This window comes from Amphiura filiformis, chromosome 4 (genome assembly GCF_039555335.1).
Source record: "Amphiura filiformis chromosome 4, Afil_fr2py, whole genome shotgun sequence".
NCBI classification, from domain to species: Eukaryota; Metazoa; Echinodermata; class Ophiuroidea; order Amphilepidida; family Amphiuridae; genus Amphiura; species Amphiura filiformis.
In genome coordinates, this window is record NC_092631.1 from 71,292,000 (window position 1) to 71,318,416 (window position 26,417).

The 26,417-nt window shown below is 36.6% G+C and overlaps 1 protein-coding gene across 1 annotated transcript in view; it reads left to right on the top strand.

Annotated features, from left to right (window-relative positions):
* Window positions 1-24,281, top strand: part of LOC140151346 (methylmalonyl-CoA mutase, mitochondrial-like) — a 55,164-nt gene extending 30,883 nt beyond the window's left edge. The window contains 3 exon segments of the mRNA XM_072173655.1: window positions 13,487-13,614; window positions 13,759-13,847; window positions 18,955-24,281. Of these exon segments, the coding sequence (XP_072029756.1) occupies window positions 13,487-13,614; window positions 13,759-13,847; window positions 18,955-19,037 (300 nt within the window). The 3' untranslated portion in view covers window positions 19,038-24,281.
* Window positions 24,282-26,417: the final 2,136 nt, after the last annotated feature.

Consider the following 26,417-nt stretch of genomic DNA (forward strand, 5'->3'; position numbering starts at 1 on the left):
ACTCGAAATTTAGACCCAATTTCGAGTCTCGTCATTTTAAAGAAAACTGACCTTTTCTAATGGACAAATCACATTTAAAAGTCACTCATAATATTTCTTGGTAAAAATTATTATAAAGTAGGAGAAAAATAACTAATTAAATTTGGCCTCCTAGAGAGTTATAATCGAGACTCGAAATTTAGACCCGATTTGAGTCTCGTCATTTTAAAGAAAACTGACCTTTTCTAATGGACAAATGACATTTAAAAGCCACTCATAATATTTCTTGGTAAAAATTATTATAAAGTAGGCGAAAAAATAACTAATTAAATTCGGCCTCCTAGAGAGTTATAATCAAGACTCGAAATTTAGACCCAATTTCGAGTCTCGTCATTTTAAAGAAAACTGACCTTTTCTAATGGACAAATCACATTTAAAAGTCACTCATAATATTTCTTGGTAAAAATTATTATAAAGTAGGCGAAAAATAACTAATTAAATTTGGCCTCCTAGAGAGTTATAATCGAGACTCGAAATTTAGACCCGATTTCGAGTCTCGTCATTTTAAAGAAAACTGACCTTTTCTAATGGACAAATGACATTTAAAAGCCACTCATAATATTTCTTGGTAAAAATTATTATAAAGTAGGCGAAAAATAACTAATTAAATTCGGCCTCCTAGAGAGTTATAATCAAGACTCGAAATTTAGACCCAATTTCGAGTCTCGTCATTTTAAAGAAAACTGACCTTTTCTAATGGACAAATCACATTTAAAAGTCACTCATAATATTTCTTGGTAAAAATTATTATAAAGTAGGCGAAAAATAACTAATTAAATTTGGCCTCCTAGAGAGTTATAATCAAGACTCGAAATTTAGACCCAATTTCGAGTCTCGTCATTTTAAAGAAAACTGACCTTTTCTAATGGACAAATCACATTTAAAAGTCACTCATAATATTTCTTGGTAAAAATTATTATAAAGTAGGCGAAAAATAACTAATTAAATTTTGCCTCCTAGAGAGTTATAATCAAGACTCGAAATTTAGACCCAATTTCGAGTCTTGTCATTTTAAAGAAAACTGACCTTTTCTAATGGACAAATCACATTTAAAAGTCACTCATAATATTTCTTGGTAAAAATTATTATAAAGTAGGCGAAAAATAACTAATTAAATTCGGCCTCCTAGAGAGTTATAATCGAGACTCGAAATTTAGACCCAATTTCGAGTCTCGTCATTTTAAAGAAAACTTGACCTTTTCTAATGGACAAATGACATTTAAAAGCCACTCATAATATAAACCTACTCATAATATTTCTTGACCAAAATACTATAAAGTGGGTGAGAAATAGCTAATTAAATTATGCCTGCTAGAGACTTATAATCAAGACTCGAAATTTAGACCCAATTTCGAGTCTCGTCATTTACAGAAAACATTCAAAACCCACTCATATTATTTCTTGGTCAAAATACTATAAAATGGGTGAGAAATAGCTGATTAAAGTCTGCCTCCTAGAGAGTTATAATCGAGACTCGAAATTTAGACCCGATTTCGAGTCTCGTCATTTTAAAGAAAACTGACCTTTTCTAATGGACAAATGACATTTAAAAGCCACTCATAATATTTCTTGGTAAAAATATTATAAAGTAGGTAGAAATAACTAATTAAATTTTCAAAGCGTACATCAACTTTCTAAGAATACACATGTCAAAGTCAAAGATGTGTTACTTAAGTGTTGTCAGGACAAAATTGTTTATTTTCATTTAGATTTTAACGTGTAACCAAAATTTGACCTCCATTCCAAAAAAAGATTGTTGCCATATCAGTTTCAAAGGGTATGAAACCAATGCAATAAAGTTGTTGTACATGGGACCAGGCCCGATCCGATCCGATCAACTGAGGATTAAGTTAGCAATCATAAAGACCGGAAGTGAACCCTTAATGACCTTTTACCTCAAATAAAAAATACCACGTATACACTGAGTATAACATAAATTCATGTGTGAACATACCGTTACCGTGCTATGTTTTTTTTAGCTGATATAATTTTTGAAGGTATTTCGTTTTATACCGGAAGTGACCCCTTAATGACCTCTGACCCAAATAAAAATACATTGAGTACTTTTACTTTTTACTTTTTCAGCCATTATCAATCCACTGCAGGATGAAGGCCTCAGCATGATGTCTCCATGTGTCTCTGTTTTGTGCTTGTTGGTACCAGTTCACTTCTCCCCAGTAGTTTTGCAGCTCGTCCCTCCATCGCTCCGTTGGCGTCCTCTATTTCGCTTCCTCCCATAAGGTATCCAATGTGTGAGTGTTGAACTCCAACGATTGTCTTATATGGCGGCCCAGGTCCATTTTCTGCTTTTGATGGTTTCAAGATGTCTTGAACTTGGGTCTGCTCCCTGATCCATTTGTTTGTTTTCCTGTCCTTGTAGGTGATGTTTAATATACTTCTCTCCATGTTGTGCTGGGCTGCTGCTAGTTTTTTTTCCATTTTTGATGTTAAGGTCCATGATTCTGCCCCATATGAAATAGCTGGGAGGATGCATTGGTTGTATACCTTTCGTTTAAGGCATATTGGAAGATTGCCTTTCATGATGGTGCTGTATCTTCCAAAAGCTTGCCACCGGCTTTAATTCTCTTTCAATTTCAGAGTCTTGGTTTTTGTCTCAAGAGAGAAGCGTTGTCCAAGATATACATATTCCTCGACCTGCTCAATTTCAACCCCTTTTACTTTCACTGTCTTTGGGACTGTTTCTAATCCTTTCATGACCTTTGTTTTCTTCATATTCATTTTTAATCCGGTTACCCTGCTTGCCTCATCCAACTCTTGCAGCATTGTCTCAAGTTCATTTAAGTTGCTTGATATTGTGACAATGTCATCTGCAAAGCGTAAATGGCTCATGTGCTCTCCGTTTATGTTGATTCCTTTCTTGCTCCAGTCGAGTGTTTTGAAAATTCCTTCTAGGGTGGCTGTAAAAAGCTTCGGTGAGATAGTGTCCCCCTGACGCACGCCCTTCTTTATCATAATTCTGTCACTGTCTTTGTGCATTTTGACTGTGTTGTAGCAATCTGAGTAGATGTCTTTGAAGATCTTCAGGTATGCGTTGTTGATTCCTTGTTCTTTGAGTGCATTCAGGACTGGACTGGTTTCAACAGAATCAAATGCCTTCTCGTAATCTATAAAAGCTACGCAGAGCGGAATGTTATACTCCTGGCATTTCTCCTTTAGTTGGTTGATGGTGTGGATGTGATCCATGGTTGAAAAGCCTTTCCTGAAGCCTGCCTGTTCCCTTGGTTGATTTCCGTCTAGGATGATTTCAAGTCGGTTTGTTAGTAACCTTGTGTATAGCTTGTACAAGTTTGAGAGGAGACTGATGGGTCTATAGTTCTTAAGGTCTCGCTTGTCCCCTTCTTGTGCAAAATGATCATAGTGGCTTCTTTCCACTGATGTGGCACTCTCCTTTTTGCATACATGTTGTATACAGCTTTGCTAGTTCTTTGGTTATGATGTCCCCTCCTTCTTTGATTGTGTCGATGAGCACATTGTCCGGTCCAGGAGACTTTCCTCTCTTCATTTGGTTTACAGCATGCTGTACCTCCCAATTTGTGACATTGGGTATTTGCACATCCGCCATCGGCGATGTGCATTCTTTTTACCGCGTTCTTCTTCTTCTTCTTCTTCTTTCTTTCTTTCTTCTGTCAACACTATGATCAGCCATCGTAGCCACATGCTTTCAGGCATGTTGACCATACTTGGTCAGTATAACCGTTTGGTGGTGCCACAGATGTCACATGATCAACTTCGGTCAAATGTCATCCACTTCCGGTCAATGGCCAAAACTTGGATTTTCACTAAAAATGCTACTCCTCCCACATATTACATAGCACCGTGACGTCACTTACACACATGCATCATCTATAGCCAGTGTCTAAAAGTTATACCACAAAATTGGAATCAAAGGTCATTAAGGGGTCACTTCGGTAAAAGTCTGAAAAATTTGTAAAAATATTCAAAAAATCACTGTCTTTACAAATTACATAGCAGAGAGTCGCCATTAGCACACATGCATCGCTATTATCTAGGGTCTTTAGGATGCCTACAGTTTTGGGGTCAAAGGTCATTAAGGGGTTACTTCGGTCAAAAACCAAAATTATCAAAAAAGTTTACATTTTTTTATCTCAAAATGTAAACAAACCAGAGTAATATACCCATCATACATGAATTAGTGTTACATGGTGTATGCATGGTATTTTTTATTTTGGGGGTCAAAGGTCATTAAGGGGTAACTTCCTGTTTTAGCTAAATAACTTCAAGAATTTTTATCTCAACAACTAAACATAGTAGAATTTTTTAATTAAAAGTGGAACAATGCATTTTGTCGTTGTATATAAGGTTTTATTTTCATTGAGGTCAAAGGTCATTAAAGGGGTCAAAAGGTCAATCATAAATTTAAAAAATCATAATCCATGTATAAGTTCGATAAAGCTGAAAATTCACCAGGAATATTCCTTATGACATCCTAAGCACTATGTAATATTTTTATGGGTCAAAGGTAATTAAGGGATCACTTCCGGTTCTCACAGATTCGGAGTCATAACTCATTTGTCACTGCTGGCTGTGCATCCTCATGATCGCAGGCTTAACATAATCAGATCTCGTTTACATTATTGATTTTTATTTAGGGTCAAAGGTTATGAGGGGTCACTTCCGGTGTTAAACAAAATACCTTCTAAAATACCTGGCGGTTGTGCATGCTCGCGGTCGCAGGCGACCGCAGCCAGATCTTGTTCTTCTTGTGGTTCTCCTGGTTCATCTGTTTCTGTGTCACTGGCATATAGTTGTTCATAGAATTCTTCTATCCTTTTCAGAATTTCGTCTTGGTCTGTGATTTCTTGCCCATTACTATCGAGGAGGCTTGTAATTTTCTGTTTCCCCTGCGCTAGTTTCTTATATGTTTTCTTCAGACTTTTGTTTTCCTCAATTGTGGATTTGATCATCTTGGTGTTGTAGCTCCGTATATCTTCCCGTAGCTTTTTTCTGATTGTCTTGCAGGTTTCTGTATATTCAACCCGCTGTATGTTTGTTCCTCTGCTTTCATCGATCTTCTCTTCTCCATGAGTGTTCTGGTCGAATCTGATATCTTTGTTTCTCGGGTCTTTGGTTTCTTTCCTGCAATATCCATGGCCAGTTTTTGTGTTGTTTCCACTATCTGGTCATTCCATAATTCTAGAGTCCTCTCTTCTGGACATTCATCTGCCAAAAGTTGGAACTGGTTTTGCAGCTGCAGTTGGAATTCTATTCTCTTTTCCTGCAACTTCTCTAGGTTGATGCTGCTCTGCTTTGGTCTTAGTAATTTATGTCTCTCTAGTCTGGTGTTGATTTTTAACTTGCTCATTACCATCCTGTGGTCACTACCTCACGTTCACTTTGTTGACTGTCTTTACGTCTTGAATGATGTGTGGACTGTCTGTGAGAATGAAGTCAATTTCATTCTTTGTGCTTCCATCTGGGCTTCTCCAGGTCCATTTCCTACTTGCTGGCTTTTTGAAAAAAGTGTTCATTATTTTCAGCTTGTTACTGATTGAGAATTCGATGAGTCGGTCACCCCTATCATTTCGTTCTCCACTCCCAAATTTACCAATTGTGCACTCTTCTCCATCCTCTCTTTTTCCAACTTTGAGTAACTGCAACACATATGTGAACATACCGTTACTGTCATGTTTTCCTTAGCTAATAAAAAAAAATTGAAGGTATTTCGTTTTATACCGGAAGTTACCCTTTAATGACCTTTGACCCCAAATCTGTGTACACCCTATAGACACTGGGTAATTACAATGCACGTCTGCAAGTGGCATTACTGTCATACGTAATTTGTAGAAGATGCATTTTGAGTTAAAATCACGTTTTTGACCACTATGGCCCCTGTGTGACCTTTGGCCCCATAACTTTCATGTGACATGTAGGGGCACGATCAGTGATCATTGTGTCCAAGTTAGGTCCAAATCGATGTAAGCATGTGAGTGCTAGAGCAAATGTAATGGGCGACAGAAGAAGAAACTAGACTTAGCTGTGGTCTAAGACTACGAACACAGCCGTTTTGTGACCCCTTAATGACATTTGACCCCAAAATATATGAAAATCCCATAAACATTGGCTAATGTCAACGTATGTGTGCCCGTGGCATCACTTTGCCATGTTATTTATGGCAGAAGGGGCATTTTGAAGGCTTTTTTGTCTCAGACCGGAAGTGACCCCTTAATGACCTTTTACCCCAAATAAAAAATACTACGTATACACTGAGTAACATCAATTCATGAGTGAATGTACCGTCTCTGTGCTATATTTTTCTTGGCTGATAAAGTTTTTTGAAGTTATTTCGTTTTATACCGGAAGTGACACCTTAAAGACCTTTGACCTCAAATCTGTGTACACCCCATAGACACTGGGTAATAACAATGCATGTGTGTAAGTGGCATCACTGTCCTACGTAATTTGTGGGAGAAGATGCATTTTAAAGGTATTTCGTTTTATACCGGAAATGACCCCTTAATGACCTTTGACCCCAAAAAAAAAAAAAACATATATACATTGGGTAAATACAATTCATGTGTGAACATACCATCACTCTCCATTTCTTAGGTAATCAAATTTTTTGAAGATATTTCGATTTATACCGGAAGTGACCCCTTAATAACCTTTGACCCAAAATCTGTGTACACGACATTGACACTGGGTAATAACAATGCATGTGTGCAAGCGGTGTCACTGTCCTACGTAATGTGTGGGAGAAGATGCATTTTAAAGGTATTTCGTTCTATACCGAAAGTGACCCCTTAATGACCTTTTGACTCCAAATATAAAAATACCACATATACATTGGGTAACTGCAGCTCATATGTGAACATACCGTTACTGTCCTATGTTTTCCTTAGCTAATAAATTTTTTGAAGGTATTCCGTTTTATGCGGAAGTGACCCCTTAATGACCTTTGACCCCAAATTTGTGTACACCTTATAGACATTGGGTAATTACAATGCATGTGTGCAAGTGGCGTCACTGTCCTACGTAATTTGTAGAAGGTGCATTTTTAGTTGAAATCACGTTTTTGACCCCTGTGACCCCTGCGTGACCTTTGACCCCACGAGTTTCATGTGATATGTAGGGGCACGGTCAATGATCATTGTGACCAAGTTATGTCAAAATCGATGTAAGCATGTGAGTGCTAGAGCAAATGTAATGGTTGACAGAAGAAAGAAGAAGAACTAGACTTAGCTGTGGTCTAAGACCACGAACACAGCCGTGTGTGCAAGTGGTGTTACTGTCCTACGAAATTTGTGGGAGAAGTAGCATTTTGAGTCAAAATCACGTTTTTTTCTTCTGTGACCCCTACTTGACCTTTGACCCCACGAACTTTATGTGACATGTAGGGGCATGGTCAATAATGATTGTGACCAAGTTAGGTCAAAATCGGTGTACGCATGTCAGTGCTAGAGCAAATGTAAAGGTCGACAGAAGAAAGAAGAAAGAAGAAGAAGATCCTGTAAGAAAAAAGTTACACAGCCGTGACTAACGTCACGGCTGTGTAACTAGATCTACGATACCTTGTGCACACAGAGCACGACCCTTAGCCAGTGATGTTTGATATGTTTCGGTTTTGTTGATAACGGAAGTGATCCTTAATTACCTTTGACCCGCAAAAATATTACATAGTGCTTAGGATGTCATAATGAATATTCCTGGTGAATTCCAGCTTAATCGGAATTTATATATGGATTTTGATTTTTTTATGATTGACCTTTTGACCCCTTAATGAGCTTTGACCTCAATGAAAAAAAAACCTGATGTACACCGACAAAATGCATTGTTCCAATTTTAATTTAAAAAGTCTACTATGTTTATTTGTTGAGATAAAAATTCTTGAAGTTATTTAGCTAAAAACAGGAAGTGACCCTTAATGACCTTTGACCCCAAAATAAAATACCATGCATACATCAGGTAACACTGATTCATGTATGATGATTATATTACTCTGGTCTGTTTACATTTTGAGATAAAAATTTTAAAACATTTTTGATAATTTTGGTTTTTGACGGAAGTAACCCTTAATGACCTTTGACCCCAAAACTGTAGGCATCCTAAAGACCCTGGCTAGTAGCGATGCATGTGTGCTAATGGCGACTCTCTGCTATGTAATTTGTAAAGACAGTGATTTTTGAATATTTTTACAAATTTTTCAGACTTTTACCGAAGTGACCCCTTAATGACCTTTGATTCCGATTTTATGGTATAACTTTTGGACACTGGCTATAGATGATGCATGTGTGTAAGTGACTTCACGATGCTATGTAATATGTGGGAGGAGTAGCATTTTTAGTGAAAATCCAAGTTTTGGCCATTGACCGGAAGTGGATGACATTTGACCGGAATTTGATCATGTGACATCTGTGGCACCACCAAACGGTTCTACTGACTAAGTATGGTCAACATGCCTGAAAGCATGTGGTTACGATGGCTGATTATGATGTTGACAGAAGACTAACGTCACGGCTGTGTAAAGAACTAGACTTAGCTGTGGTCTAAGACCACGAACACAGCCGATGTTGTTACCCTTAATGACCTTTGACCCCAAAATATATGAAAACGCCCATAGACGTTGGCTAATGTCAGCGCATGTGTGCACGTGGCATCACTTTGCCATGTTACTTGTGGCAGAAGGGGCATTTTGAAGGTTTTTCGTCTCAGACCGGAAGTTAGAGCCAAATTTTAGAAGGTCATTTCGAGTCATCTGGGTGTCACCAGGGGTCATCTGAGGTCAAATTAGTACAAACTGTCATATGGACAGGAAACTTGTTTGGTACAGTATTGGGTGATACAAAAATGATTATTTGCAGGTCATGATTCTTTAGTAGTGTCGATTCATCTTAAAGAATAAACTTGCTGTATTATTATCTTGATATGTGTTCTTATAGTTTGCGTTGTTGTCTGAGGTCCGAGTTTATATAACCCAAGAAATGATGTGAAGTTTAAGAGGAGTGAGGACCAAATGTCACCCTACTTGCGTGACCCGACTAGTAATTTTCTCGCCCACTTTATAGTATTTTGGCCAAGAAAAAATATAAGTGGTTTTTGAATGTTATATGTCCAATAGAAAAGGTCCGTTTTCTTCAAAATGACGAGACTCGAAGTTGGGTGTTAATTTCGAGTCACAATTATAACTCTCCAGGAGGTAAAATTAAATTAGCTTTTTCTCGCACATTCTATAGTATTTTGACCAAGGAATAATATGAGTGGCATTTGAATGTCATTTGTCCATTAGAAAAGGTCCGTTTTCTTTAAAACGATGAGACTCGAAATTGGGTCTAAATTTCGAGTCTCGATTATAACGCTCTAGGAGGCAAAATTTAATTAGTTATTTCTCGCCCACTTTATAATATTTTTACCAAGAAATATTATGAGTGGCTTTTAAATTTTTGTCCTTTAAAAAAGGTCAGTTTTCTTCAAAAAGACGAGACTCGAAATTGGGTCTAAATTTCGAGTCTTGATTATAACTCTCTAGGAGGCAAAATTTAATTAGTTATTTCTCGCCTACTTTATAATTTTTTTACCAAGAAATATTATGAGTGGCTTTTAAATGTCATTTGTCCAATAGAAAAGGTCAGTTTTCTTTAAAATGACGAGACTCGAAATTGGGTCTAAATTTCGAGTCTTGATTATAACTCTCTAGGAGGCAAAATTTAATTAGTTATTTTTTGCCTACTTTATAATAATTTTTATCAAGAAATATTATGAGTGACTTTTAAATGTCATTTGTCCATTAGAAAAGGTCAATTTTCTTTAAAATGACGAGACTCGAAATTGGGTCTAAATTTCGAGTCTCGATTATAACTCTCTAGGAGGCAGAATTTAATTAGTTATTTTTCGCCTACTTTATAATAATTTTTACCAAGAAATATTATGAGTGACTTTTAAATGTGATTTGTCCATTAGAAAAGGTCAGTTTTCTTTAAAATGACGAGAATCGAAATCGGGTCTAAATTTCGAGTCTCGATTATAACTCTCTAGGAGGCCAAATTTAATTAGTTATTTTTCGCCTACTTTATAATAATTTTTACCAAGAAATATTATGAGTGGCTTTTAAATGTCATTTGTCCATTAGAAAAGGTCAGTTTTCTTTAAAATGACGAGACTCGAAATCGGGTCTAAATTTCGAGTCTCGATTATAACTCTCTAGGAGGCCAAATTTAATTAGTTATTTTTCGCCTACTTTATAATAATTTTTACCAAGAAATATTATGAGTGACTTTTAAATGTGATTTGTCCATTAGAAAAGGTCAGTTTTCTTTGAAATGACGAGACTCGAAATTGGGTCTAACTTTCGAGTCTTGATTATAACTCTCTAGGAGGCAAAATTTAATTAGTTATTTTTCGCCTACTTTATAATAATTTTTACCAAGAAATATTATGAGTGACTTTTAAATGTGATTTGTCCATTAGAAAAGGTCAGTTTTCTTTAAAATGACGAGACTCGAAATCGGGTCTAAATTTCGAGTCTCGTGTATAACTCTCTAGGAGGCCCAATTTAATTAGTTATTTTCGCATACTTTATAATAATTTTTACCAAGAAATATTATGAGTGGCTTTTAAATGTCATTTGTCCATTAGAAAAGGTCAGTTTTCTTTAAAATGACGAGACTCGAAATCGGGTCTAAATTTCGAGTCTCGATTATAACTCCCTAGGAGGCCAAATTTAATTAGTTATTTTTCGCCTACTTTATAATAATTTTTACCAAGAAATATTATGAGTGACTTTTAAATGTGATTAGTCCATTAGAAAAGGTCAGTTTTCTTTAAAATGACGAGACTCGAAATTGGGTCTAAATTTCGAGTCTTGATTATAACTCTCTAGGAGGCCAAATTTAATTAGTTATTTTTCGCCTACTTTATAATAATTTTTACCAAGAAATATGAGTGACTTTTAAATGTGATTAGTCCATTAGAAAAGGTCAGTTTTCTTTAAAATGACGAGACTCGAAATTGGGTCTAAATTTCGAGTCTTGATTATAACTCTCTAGGAGGCAAAATTTAATTAGTTATTTTTCGCCTACTTTATAATAATTTTTACCAAGAAATATTATGAGTGACTTTTGAATGTGATTTGTCCATTAGAAAAGGTCAGTTTTCTTTAAAATGACGAGACTCGAAATTGGGTCTAAATTTCGAGTCTCGATTATAACTCTCTAGGAGGCAGAATTTAATTAGCTATTTCTCACCCATTTTATAGTATTTTGACCAAGAAATAATATGAGTGGGTTTTGAATGTCATTTGTCCTTTAAAAAAGATCAGTTTTCTTAAAAAGACGAGACTCGAAATTGGGTCTAAATTTCGAGTCTTGATTATAACTCTCTAGGAGGCAAAATTTAATTAGTTATTTTTCGCCTACTTTATAATAATTTTTACCAAGAAATATTATGAGTGGCTTTTAAATGTCATTTGTCCATTAGAAAAGGTCAGTTTTCTTTAAAATGACTAGACTCGAAATCGGGTCTAAATTTCGAGTCTTGATTATAACTCTCTAGGAGGCCGAATTTAATTAGTTATTTTTCGCCTACTTTATAATAATTTTTACCCAAGAAATATTATGAGTGGCTTTTAAATGTCATTTGTCCATTAGAAAAGGTCAGTTTTCTTTAAAATGACGAGACTCGAAATCGGGTCTAAATTTCGAGTCTCGATTATAACTCCCTAGGAGGCCAAATTTAATTAGTTATTTTTCGCCTACTTTATAATAATTTTTACCAAGAAATATTATGAGTGACTTTTGAATGTGATTTGTCCATTAGAAAAGGTCAGTTTTCTTTAAAATGACGAGACTCGAAATTGGGTCTAAATTTCGAGTCTCGATTATAACTCTCTAGGAGGCAGAATTTAATTAGCTATTTCTCACCCATTTTATAGTATTTTGACCAAGAAATAATATGAGTGGGTTTTGAATGTCATTTGTCCTTTAAAAAAGATCAGTTTTCTTAAAAAGGCGAGACTCGAAATTGGGTCTAAATTTCGAGTCTTGATTATAACTCTCTAGGAGGCAAAATTTAATTAGTTATTTCTCGCCTACTTTATAATATTTTTTTACCAAGAAATATTTTGAGTGGCTTTTAAATGTCATTTGTCCATTAGAAGAGGTCAGTTTTCTTTAAAATGACGAGACTCGAAATCGGGTCTAAATTTCGAGTCTCGATTATAACTCTCTAGGAGGCTAAATTTAATTAGTTATTTTTCGCCTACTTTATAATAATTTTTACCAAGAAATATTATGAGTGACTTTTAAATGTGATTTGTCCATTAGAAAAGGTCAATTTTCCTTAAAATGACGAGACTCGAAATTGGGTCTAAATTTCGTGTCTCGATTATAACTCTCTAGGAGGCAGAATTTAATCAGCTATTTCTCACCCATTTTATAGTATTTTGACCAAGAAATAATATGAGTGGGTTTTGAATGTCATTTGTCCATTAGAAAGGGTCCGTTGTAAATTGAATTTGAATTTCATTATCGTGAAAATGCACGTTTTTGTGAATATGTGTGTTAATATGTATGTTTGTGAATATGTTTTGTGATTGCTTGTTTTGTTTGTTTAAATACTTTTTTGTATTACTGGAAACTTCGATATTATAAAGTCAAAACCTGAAAATTTGACACTCGATATTCGAAATTTGACACTCGAAACTCGATATTGGAAAGTTGACACTCGAAATTTGACTCTCGATACTCGAAACTTCGAAATATAAGACTCGAAACTCAAAATATGAGGTCAAAACTCGAAATATGAGACTCGAAACTCGAAATATAAGGCTCGAAACTCGACATACAACTCGACTCGAAACTCGAAATATAAGACTCGAAACTCGAAAAATATAACTCGAAACTCGAAATATGAGACTCGAAACTCGAAAAATAAGACTCGAAACTCGAAGTATAAAACTCGAAACTCGAGACTCGAAACTCGAGACTCGAAAATTTGACTCGAGACTCGAAACTCGAAGATAAGCAACACACTAACTTTATACACATATTTGGTATGTTTGCAACAAACTGACAAATTTACAGCAGAGCAGTGGCATTAAATTTATATTGGCTTTTTAATTTTTATCGCAGAATATGAATGCTTATCACAAAATATATTGCTATCCTGTTACTGGTATTGTGTGCGCTCATTGGTGGTATGGACAGCGAAATATTACACTTCCGATTTAAAATTTGGTGATAACGACATCACTGGTTGGTACCAAAAGACCTTACAAAGGGTTAAAGGTTATTTATAGGGTAAACTGTTCTTTCTGTTATCATGTAGTAGTCAGTCGAGGCTAATGTAGTACAATTAAGATTTAAGTCATTGACGTAAAGCAGAATCGTTGGTTTATTAGTACCTATTTTCCTGAAATTTCCAGAAGGATTTGTGGATAATAAACACAATGTTGTCTAATTCTGTTTTCTTGTAGACTCCACATGAAGTAGCTCAACAAGCTATTGATGCTGATGTCCATGTTGTAGGAGTAAGCACATTGGCTGCCGGACACAAGACATTAGTGCCTGAACTTATTGGGTCACTGAACAGATTAGGGAGAGGGTAAGTGGCTACTAACAAATTCACCAGAAGTAACCTATTCACCTATTGGTAAAAATATAATAATGATTAAATTATGACAAAAAGGATTGAAAGTCAGATGATTAATATCTCATTATCTTGATCTTGTTTTTATTTTCATGACAGAGACATAGGCGTAGTTGTTGGTGGTGTCATCCCACCACAGGATTATGAATTCTTGTATGATCAAGGAGTCACGACCATATTTGGACCTGGTAAGAAATATTATAAAAACTAACATAATGTTAACAGTTATGCCTATATCAACCCAACCTGCAAGGGTGGTTAAAGTGTCCATTCAAGGTAAAGGGGGTGGGTCAACCCAGGTGTTTTATTTTGTTGCATTTGGTAGATTTAGGTTTAGAAAGATTCGAGCTAGGTGTACATGTACCAACTTGGTGTGGGGAACAAGACAAAGACAAGATAAAAACTAATGCAGTATGTAAACCATGATGGTGTACACTGTTACTGCACTAGTAAAAATCCAATACCACAGGGATAGTAGACAAAGTTAAACAAAAATACAACCAACGTTTCAAGCAGATAAACTGCCCTTCCTCAGGGACAAACAACAAAAAATATATACAGCAAATAATTGATAGTAGATAGCAAGCATACAAATTAATCAAATCATAGCAAATAATTAAATCAAGGTAGCAAGCAAAATATCATAGAGCCAGAAATATAGCGTCTCTACAGAAAGAGAAAAAAAAATGATCAAAAAATGATCAATTTTCAAAAAAAATCATAAAAAAGCTTAATTTACGGCCAAATTACAAATATTTTTGGTGAAGTTGGTCAAAATTCAAAAAAATGAAAAACCGGTTCCTAGATATTTTAAATTATTTAGTTTTTAAAAATTAATAAAAAAAACACCTGTTTTGGGGGATTTGGGGCCAAAATGAGCCCAAATTTGACCTCGTAAATGAATTTATCAAGTCTTTGCCATTCTAAATATGTATACTTTTATATACTTTAGACCAACAATTTAGCTGTTATGAGGCCTGAAAGTTTCCATAATTCCAGGGTTAAGACCAACCTTAAAAGGGAAATATACAACACCACAGATGTGAAATAAAGTTAAAATATTTTCTTTGGAAATACGTAAAAGAGGAAATAGCATATGAAGATGAAATTGTGTGATGATTAGGTCTTTCTTTCTTTATTTTGTTTTTAACTATTTATAAAATTAAAAACAAACATATGGAGTATCACTTTATTGGCTAAACCAGTGTGTGAAGTTGTCAAAAATGTGTTCTAAACCGAGGTGAAATAACATTAACATTAACGTTGAAAAAACAATAGTACATCTGGCCAGATTCAAACCAGCGACCTTCTCTGTGACTGCATCGTTCATAGCCTACAAGCTTATTACCGTATTTCGAATTCGGCATACTTAACATCGATTTGCCAACATTGATTTGTGAACTATGAAACCACTAGCCTACAGTCGCAAAATGTTGTTACAGATCAATAAAAGTGTGATCAACAATGACAGTTTTTCTCGCTTGGACAATTGTTCATGGAATAAATTGAAAGAACTAGATATAAACAAGCGTATGCGTGGCAGCCGTGCGGTAGAAATAAGATTAAAGTATAATTGACAATTCAGTGACAAGAATACGTCGTGATGATTGTTTTACACCAAAGTCAAGATGTGTAAACAAAACAATCTCATTCCAGTGAAATTTTCTTCCTGCTATAAACAATCAATTCGTACGCGTTTCTCCCATTGGGCGCTTCGATCTATTGGAAACAAAACTGCATCTATATGTGATTTTGTGATTTCAAATAAACTTGATGTATTTGCTATCACGGAATCGTGGCTGAATGGAGATAGCACAGATGATAAAGCCCTCGCCGATCTGCAAAGTACTTTACCCGACTTTGACTCTTATAGTATACCACGGTGCGATCGTGGTGGTGGAGGTGTTTTTCTCCTCTTGCGCAAAGGATTTAAAGTCATCCAAAATCCATGTCTCAATTTCAATTCCTTCGAAATGGGAGATTTCACGATTGCTTCAGCCTCATCTTCAGTGCGATTGGTTGTGGTCTACAGATTGCGACCTGACAAGAAAAATAAACTCACTGCAAATATGTTCTTTAATGAATTTCCAATCCTATTGGAATCACTTGCTACTGGTTCCAGCAATTTGCTTCTCGTCGGAGACTTTAATTTTCACGTAGATGTTTCAACTGATCGTGAAGCAATTAAGTTCCTTGACCTTCTTGATTCCGCAAATCTCCACCAGCACGTGGTGGGGCCTACACATATCCATGGCCATACATTGGACTTGATTATTACGCCAAAGGATGTATCTCTTATCTCAGGAGATATCGCAATACAACGTGAACTGCCCTCAGATCACTTCGCCACAACCTGTAACATCGACATTGCTCGACCTGCGTCAACAAAACAGCGTGTAAAAGTGCGGCGTTACCGCAGTGTTGATATAACTCAACTGAAGCAAGACATTCTAGCATCATCTTTGACCACGGATCCTGAAAATGACATCAATTCGTTAGCTGTGCAATATGACGCTGTCCTAAGAGAGCTGATGGACAAGCATGCTCCTCTGAAAACACGTACGCCGATTCTACGACCCCACTCACCGTGGTATTCGGATGATCTCCGTGCAAAAAAGCAAGAACTTCGTCGCAGTGAAAGGAAGTGGATCTCGTCAGGTCTTGAAGTTCACCGACAGATCTTCAATGACAAGTCAAAGCAATACAAGACTATGCTTGATTGTGCTAAGACAGCATTCCATAGATCTCAAATTTTGGATTGTGATCACAGCAACCTGTTCAAGGTGGTCAACAACATGTGTGTCGCTAAGGTTTCTAACGTGTTGCCATCTCATGACTCTTCTCAGACACTGGCTGACAACTTTGTCAAGTTCTTTGACGACAAAGTTAAGAACATTCGTCAGAACCTTGACTCTGTTCCATCTTCGGACACATCCTACAATTCGTCACATCCACATTGCGCAGCTGAGTTTGGTGGTTTCCACGCGTTAGCTGAAGACGATGTACGGAAATTGATCTCCAAAATGGCATCAAAAACTTGCTCCCTAGACCCTATGCCAACGTGGATGTTGAAACTTTGTTTGAATGAATTGCTGCCTGTCATTACGCGTATTATCAACTATTTGCTCCTCTCTGGTGTCTTTCCAGATTGTTTCAAGATAGCGCATGTCATTCCATTGCTTAAAAAAGCAACGCTGGATGCTGAACAGCTGAAGAGTTATCGCAGTGCGTCCAATTTGTGCTTCATGTCGAAGGTTGTGGAGAAAGCAGCTGCTGAACAGATTCAAGCATATCTCATCAATAATAACTTGTACTCTAATCTCCAGAGTGCCTACCGAAAGCACCACAGCACCGAATCGGCGTTGTTACGTGTCATGAATGATATTCTTCTTACTGTTGACAAGAGGAGGACGCGGTACTTGTACTACTTGATCTCAGTGCGCGTTCGACACTATTGACCACACAATCCTCCTCCAGCGTCTGAAGCATCAGTATGGCATCACTGGTACCTCACTTTTGCGTGGTTTGAGTCATACATGCATGGGCGTAAGCAAGCTGTCAAGATTGGTGACACTTTATCATCATTCTGTGATCTTACCTGCGGTGTCCCGCAAGGTTCGGTCTTTGGACCACAGATCTTCACGATGTATACAGCTCCCATCGAGAATGTTGTTAGAGATCATCAAGTCCAGGGAATGTTCTCGCGGACGACAGTCAGCTGTATGTGTCTTTCAATGCTGACAATAGGAATGATAATCTTGTAAAACTTGAGGCTTGTGTTAGCGACATCAAGAAATGGACAGTTGAAAATAAACTTGCACTCAACGATGATAAGACTGAGGTCATCCATATACGCTCGCTCGTGGATTCTGACCCCATCGGTGACTTCAAAGTTGGTACATTTAATGTTCCAATTGCCTGCATAAACAAAAGACCTCGGTGTTGTAGTCGACACGCACCTCACCATGACCTCGCACGTCAATCAAATCTGCAAAAAAGCTTGTCTTGCCATCAGGAAAATCGGCCGTGATTAGGAAATACCTGGACAGAGAGAGCACAGAAAGGCTTGTGCACGCTGTTGTTTCTTCTCAGCTGGATTGTGGAAATAGTTTATTGTTAGGTCTTCCTGAGTTCCAGCTAAGCGAAGCTGCAGCGTCTCCAAAACTCCAGCGGCTCGGTTGGTAACACTTACCAAGCGGCGAGCATATTTCACCAATTCTCCGTGATCTTCATTGGTTGCCGGTGAAAAGCAGGATCACATACAAACTTTTGCTGACAACATACAAAGCACTTCATGATCTCGCCCCAGCTTACATCCGGGAACTTGTCGTCATCAAAGATCCTGTTCGCTCGCTGAGATCTAACGTGGCTCCTCAACTTCATCATACATCTGTCAACACTGTCACCCTACGGACAAGCGTTCATTCAAGCACGCCGCTCCCGAACTCTGGAATCAACTGCCACCACACATCAGAAATTCATCTTCACTTGCACTGTTCAAAAAGAAACTCAAAACTCATCTGTTCATACAACTCGAAGCACCCTGACTCACGAACTTGAACTGGATTGTTTGTTTTTCCCATGATTATATATGTTTTTAAAGTGTGAATAGTGTGTTTAATTTCGTGCAATAATGACTGAGTTATACATGTACTTGCAGAATTCTCCAGCTTTTTGCTGTTTTTAATATATAGTTCTTTTGTGTATAAGTTGTTTTTGTATTTTACTTGTTTTATAATAGTATTTCCTTAAGGTTATGTGTATTTTGTAATTAAGGTATTTTAAGGCTTTTCATATAATTATTTTGTAAAGCGCACTGTGACGCTCCGTGAAGTGCGCTTAATAAAAGTGTGTTATTATTATTATTATTATTATTCGTATTACTTATACTATTGCACGAAACTGTTACCAATAGAGCAGCAGAGGCACGATGGAGAAGAGCAGAAGATTGAAATCTATAGGTATTTGCGTTCCTAATGGAAGGTGTCAGAACTGCATATTTATAACAAATAATCAAAAGTCACATGTGACTCCGTGTATACCTAAATAGATTTCAATCTTTGGCGCTTCTCCAGCCTGCCTCTCTTGCTCAGTTGGTTAGAGCTTTGTGCTTGTAATACAAAGGTCGCCAGTTTGAATCCGGCCAGGTGCACTAGGTTTTTTTTTCAATGTTAATGTGAGCTGGCTGCTCTGCTTGCAGATTAAATTTTGTTCATCTTGTTAAACCAGAGAACTAAATATAATGATTAGAGATAAACTTATTGTGCTGTTTTCATTTTGTGTGTCTCTTTTCAGGTACAAGAATACCAGTAGCAGCTGTCAAAGTTATTGAAGACATTGAAGATTCTATCAATAAGAGAGCAAAAGGAGTCAACTGAACAATGATACAGTGAATTTCATCTATTTCTCTAATATGAACTGAAGTATTATCCACATAATGCAAGGGTTCAAATCAGCCTATGAAGGAATTGAGGTCAATATTGATTCTGTTAAAACCGCACATAATCTTGAACACATTAGGTTGACAAAAGTCACTTGACTATCTGCTGGTTCTTTTGGTGAGAATCAGAGGAATTTAATTCTGACAAAGTTTCTCTTAATATGGTTGTTCGGATCAGTACTGATTCTTCTAAAAAATTGGTAGCCTGACAGGAGTTAAGCGTGCAAAGAATTTGTTTTGATTCCTGCAGTGTGAAGAATGAAACCTCTTCACTGGGATGCAAACAAGGTGGATCTTCAAGCCAAATGCCTCCAAGATTACATTAAGGCTACAAATGTTGGTAACTTGAAGCTTTAAGGCTTGGTGGTACTTGAAAATTACACAAAGGAAATAAATGCATTGCTCACAGGGATGGAAATAAGGTGGAGCCAATTGCATTTGTGCTGCAAACTTTTAACCTTAAGCCTTAGAGGCACTTGGAGATTTTCACAAAGCAAAGCAACAGAAGAATTACATGTAGTGTACACACAGCTGTTGCAGAAATAAATCCACACTGTGCTTGAGCTTTGGCATGTTATATACTGTTATGATGTATAGTTGACACTATAGAACTAAGTATTTCATGGAAGATAGTTTATTTATTACTGGTTATAATCAAATTTGCCTATTCTGCCCAACTACATCACACACATTAATTTTTAAAGTTTTGGATTTCAGGTTTGTGTTGAACTTTGGTGTGTTTCATATAGGCTGATACCAACAATCTGAAGTCATTAAGAGGAAAATCAAGGTTAACAAAAATGTCCTTTTCACCCTTTTGTTGTACTGACATTGCACTATACCTGGCATATAGAGTGAAGTAACATTATGACTTAAAGCACTTTGAAGGGACATGCAGAGATTTGACGTTCATTAATTGCACCACAAATTGATCAGTAACACATTAGACAGTCGTATTTGATCATAAACGTTTGAGCTGCATACTGTAAATAGCTGTATTGTATTCAAATGGCATCTAATTGCGCTCATGTATTAAACATGGTTTCCAAATTCGACAGCCTTGATCACCATCTTTCTTTCCTTATTTCGACCGCAAAATTTTTTGTAAAAAATGATTGATTTGTGGAAACAAATTTCTTCATTTCTCTTTAATGTGTATTTTCTTTGTTTAAAGACCCATTCAGTGATCCCAGCGCAAGTGTAAAAAAATTAAAATTGTTTATAAATTGCTTAAAAGTGAAGGATAAGCCATTCAAATTGTCATTCGGTATTTTTGAAATGACAAGAAAAGAAATCAGCAGTACTGATGAAGTTGAAGTGCCATTCAAATACACGTAGCTAATTTAGATACTGTCAGTATCTAAATTACAGATTCGTGTAAAATGTCTTAGTTTGTCTTAAATACACGGATTTCGGCTGAACCACTCGCAGGCTATGTTAGCACATCTATGACAATGACAAAGGTACCAAAATCGATTTTTTACGATCGTCCCGATGAGCAAATCACTGAATGGGCCTTTAATGTACACTTAATTGTGTTCTAGGAATTACATTGAACATATTGAGGGTTGAGAGCCTGAAAGCCTTAACTCATAAGGACCTGATCCTACAAAATGAGCATAAAGCCAACAGGGCACTATAGAAGATACAGTCCATTAAACATGACAAAATTCAATAATAAACAAAATAAGTTATGGAAGAAATATTGATTTATGTTGACCAAAACAAGGAGCCATCCTAACATGTTTGGTATGATTTTAAAGGGTATAAAATAAGGAATTCTAATCTGGAAATTTTCAGAAAGTTCTTTTTTCAACTTTATGCTTATATTTTGTGAGAGCAGTACATTGTGAGTTAAGGCTGTCTGGTTCTGAACCCTCGGTGTGTTGAAATTATAATTGTGATTATGACAGAGTATACAATGTACACATCACCTTTGTTTCTTAACCATTGAGGTATAAGACCTTTGATTCTTGAAGACAAGCCCAGATTAGGGAATCTTAGATAGAATTGAATATGTATGTGGATACTCTACCAACATCCTGTTCACAATGGAGAAAATAATATGGTATGTGTTGATTAAGCACCATCAACTTCAATTTAAGCCAAAGGCTTGCACATAAACACCTTTTGAAAGATGCATCTAACTTGTGCAATAAAATGTGCACATGCTGTTTTGTAAACATACAGGTGAATATCAATTCAATAGTAGACTAATCAGGGTCCATTCTTTGGATTATACAATGTTATCTCCATAGCAAAATGGTGTGATGTCATTGGAACTAAGGTAGTATAGTGTCACAGTGATTTCCTGCGGGATGGCCTGAATCACATTTGTTACATATGTGCAGGCATGAGAATTTTCCTGCCCAAGCAGGAATTCCTCCAAGCAGGAATTCCTGATTTTTGTTGTTCAAATTTGGGAATTTTTATAAAAATCTGTCCCATTTTATGTGTTTTTTCTTGTTTTGTCATGGAAATCTAATCTCATGCCTGCCTGTTTGTGGAAGAAGCAAATGTGCTAACAAACATACGTATGAAAAAGTAATAAGAACAAAATCTGGCATTAAATATGAAAGTATAAAAGTAAGGTAAGCAAGGCAGTCAAATTCGGAAACCATGTTTAACATATGAATGCGAGAGGGCAGTATTGTGATGAGCAATTCAAAGCTATGTGAAGTTATTGCCAAACTATGAGCTATTATGATCAATGTTGTCTTTTTGTACTATTTGCTGAATTTGTGGAGCAGTATGGTCAACCATTTTGTGCAGAAAATCTCTACATGTACATCTAATTACAATAATTGTATTGTTAGATTTAACATAATGTCAGTCTTGTGCTGTCATGTATTTCATTGGTTTGTTTGTATGTATACATGCATGTATATATTTTTGACTATCTTTACTCTGAAAATGAATTAAAAAACATGCAGCACACAAATATTCATATTAACTTCAAGTTCCAAGACATATTATGTATTTCCATGCTTCAAAATATGTGTTTCAACTCAATGTGAACCCTATGCTTAAACTCAGGTGGAATGTTACCATATTGCAGTAATTGAATGACTGAAGTTGCCACAAATCTTATTTTGTATTTATAAAAAAGTAATATTCAAAACAAATGCTGATTAATTTGTTTGTGTTTTCTTTTTACTTTGCATTTACTTTACTTTTAAATGTCAATGCTGATCTACCAGAAAATGCTAGCAATGAACTCTAGCCTTGAATGCGTAACTATTGTGTGCAAATTGAATACCTGAGTGGAAGAAGGGCCCAACTCCAATTTTTTACAAAAACGAGTTAGACCCAGCATTTTATTGCCAGCAGACTGTTCTTCCATGTGTGTGAAAGATGAGCCAAAATCCACTCTCTAAATAGTCTTCCACATACACTTAATCATGGTTTTCATGGAAGAAAGGCCAAGTTGGGCCCTTCTTCCATAAATATTGGATTAAAGAGGAATTTTGTTCATCCATGAAATCTGCTTTTCACTGCAATAAACTTTCTTGCTAACCTATAACATGCTTCTACTTGTGCAATTAATGGATAATTACCAAATTTCTGTAGCTATTTATAACACATCTGCTTACGGAACTGACACTTGCAGTATATTAGTGGAAGAAGGGCCCAACTCCAGCTCAGTATTAAGACCTGTACCGTTGCCATGGAAACATCATATATAATTTCGAATGTATGTAATATTGTATGTTCATGTATTAAAGGTCCCCTGAAGATGAAAACATTCTATCTATAAAACTTTTCCAAATATAAAGTTTTTTCTTAATATCTCAAAAACAGTTTTGATGGAGTTGGGCCCTTCTTCCACTCAGGTATTCAATTCAAAGCTAGAGTACTTCAGTTTTGTTTTCAGGATATTACAGCCACCTCCATTTTTGTTTAAACCAGTAGCTTACAATATTTTTGTTTCATTATTTAAAACAAATTTCCATGCACGTGTAATTTGTGCAATTCAATTTGAATATTAGAGAGGGTAGGAGGTCCATTATTATTTTTATACAAAAAAAGAAGAGTCACTAATAGTGTACAGTATATCAGTATTTTAATAGTTCTATGCTATGTTGTAAAGTTACATATTTCAAATGGTCGCATAAGGCTTATATTTTGATTTCATATTGGAGCGTTGAGAGTGTTACGATCTAGCAAGACCAAAAAGGTCAAACAACGGTTGATCCTTCATGTAATTATTTTGTGTAAGCTAATCCTAATCCTAAGCCTAATTATAATCCAAACCCTAATCCGAACCCTAAAATAACCTTAACCCTAACCCTAATTTTGTGTACAATTACATGAAGGAATAACCCAAAAAACACCTTCCCCCTCAATCATGACATTTTCCATTATGTCATTCACATATTATATTCTGGGGATTTCCCCAAAGGGCTTTCCCCTTTTGGCGTTTCATCTCCTCTTTGAATGATGTCATATAGAAACAAGGAATTTTCCAGGTTGATCTCTATCAGATGTCACGCTTGCATGATTTCCCAAATTAGATTATACAGGAGTACCGGGTACATCACAGAAGGAATTTCAGAGCAAAACTGTAACAGTTCAATCTCTCTAACTATAACTTTTTTTTAAAGTGAAACACCACGAGGGGCAAAAAGTGTCAAAAATTACTTTTTTCACTTCAAAGTGAGACTACTGTGGCCTTCAGGGGCATAGAGAAAGATAATTTCAAATACACAAGTCATCCAAAATTAAAGGATCAGACACTGACAATGCAGATTGCCATTCTTTCATTTCATAGTGCTGACCAAAGTGTTTTTCTGTGTCATAGGACTTCTCAGCAGTGCAAGTATTCTTGCCCTGAATATGACAGAATTAAATGACACTTAAGTAAATGATCAAGTACTTTTTGTGCAAAAATACAACAAAAATGTATTATACCCTGGTTTATTGTCATAACATAAAAAGACAACACGAGTACATACGAGAATACTGCATTGGCTGCAGGTAACTCATCGCATTGAATACTGTTGTTAATTCTCAAATTAAAAAAAAATGTTCACTCTGCCTTAACTCTGCTTATTATTTGGGCAATCAACGTGGTCTTGTAGGAAGCTGTTTGATCTTCATAATCTTGATTATGTTTTGCACACAGTGCACGATGTGTAAATGAAAACATTGCGCATGAAATTAAAACAAATTCCAATTGAAATTGATGTCTTAATGATTAATTTGTACATGTTTGTGTTTTTTTAAATTTATTTATTTATTATTGTTGTTGTTGTTGTTGTTGTTGTTATTATTGTTATTATTATGATTATGATTATTATTATTAGTGTTATTATTATTATTATTATTTCTACCAATGAATAACTTTTCAAGAGAACCTCAGGTGGATACCTGTGACTACCAGGAAAAGTACCACTTGACTACTGGAAAGACAGTTGACAGCTGGGAAAGTTGGCGCCGGGGAAAGAGCCGGTTTGATCTTGCGACAGGTTGGCAACCTTTAGATCTCCGATGTATCTGCTTATAAAGTTACGTCCTACGAAGATTGTCACCCCTGGGTCCGTGCGAGAGAGCGGAGGAAGATTGGACCAACCGGACGGATATTAAGGCAACAACCTCTGGACTCTGACCACAGATGGAGGAGCTGTTCAGAAAGGTACTGGTGCAACCTGTCCAACTTGTGGAAAGTTGAGCCTGAGAAATGTCAAACTTCATCAGACAAAAGCAAAATGTAGAATGAGCTCATCGCAGTCAAGCTATTCAAATGAAAGCAAACGTAAATCAAACCAGTTGGCACACCCAAGTACCTCAACGCATGAGGTGAGAAGATGGAGTAAAACCCACAGCGCTTCCAAGACGACAGGCTAGAGCTACCACCACCAAAGAAAGACCAAGGAGAGTGCCACTTGAACTTTTTGTAAATCTCAATGTCAAAGCGTATATCAACCTACCAAAACCATCTGATAATGATGCATGGAAAGCTGTACGAAGAACTACCAACAGAAATTGGAGGATCCCCTGCCGAGCAGCTAACATCTTAGAGAATCACGTCCACAAAAGATTAGTGGACAGATTCGGGGTGAAACCAGCATCATCAAGCAAGGCAGATAAAACAACCCCAAGACGTCAAGACAACAAAGAAAGTTGAGACGTCTCAAGAAGGAGACAAAATGCCAATTCAAATTGCCGCTAAAAATTGGAGACAAGGTGGAGGCTAAGAAGCTAATGAGAGACTTCCATTAGATCATAAGTCTACACAACAAAGTTCGGAAGCTGGAGCTGAAAAACCCAGGAAAAAATATCCAGTAGCACAGCTCAACATATTAAATTTCCGGAAAAATCCTCACCAATTTGCCAAGAAACTTGATCAGAATGAAAAAAGAACTCAAACCTTCCAGAAACCTGTAGCAGAAAAATGCTTCAATTCAGTCAACAATGACAAGAAACGTGGATACAAATACCACCACTAAAGTGGACGAGAAGACCACCACGCCCAAAGAAACCATTCAATACCAAAGTCTCGCCAAATTTACAAATATTATATTTTGCTGAAAAGAAGAAATTCCAGTGCTCCGGGCACTAACCGCATACCCTACTTAGTATGGAAAAGTGCCCTAAACAACAGCACTTCTGCACGAAGTAATATGCAGTATTTAGAGGACTGGAAATACCTTTGAGTTGGAGAATGGGTGAAACCATCCTTATTTCCAAAGACGAGGGGACCTCGGATCCCTCCCACTTCAGACCAATCACACTGAACATGCTGAAGAACTCCAGTGGTAATCTTGGAATGGGAATCCTAGCTCAAAGGACCAGCACCCACCGGACTGAAAACAACTACATTGACAAATACATTCAGAAAGGCTTCATGGAGAAAGTATCCGGCTGTGTAGAACATACAGAGGCACTAACCGAGATGCACCTGGATGCCAAAAGAAATGGAAATCCTATTGTCACAACATGGCTTGATCCCCGAATGCGTATGGCACTGTACCATACAACTTGATTCAGTTCGCATTGGAATGGTACCATGTCCCTGTGACAGCCGGTGGATGATCTTTAAATACTACGATGAGAGTTACATTTGTGTAGAGACAAAGATTTGTACAACAGACTGAATACGCTGTAGTGTTGGTGTCTATCCTGCATCCTATTGGCTGTCTTCAACACAGCCATATTGGGTACCGAATCCCCTGCTAAAGCCTACGCAGATGATCTCACGCTGATTGCCAAAGCCCAGAAGATTGCCAGAAGTTGATCAACATAGTCATTCCTCAGGTGGACAAGCATCATGAAAGCCAAACCAATGCCGGTCGCATGCAGTGTAGAAGTTCATCCC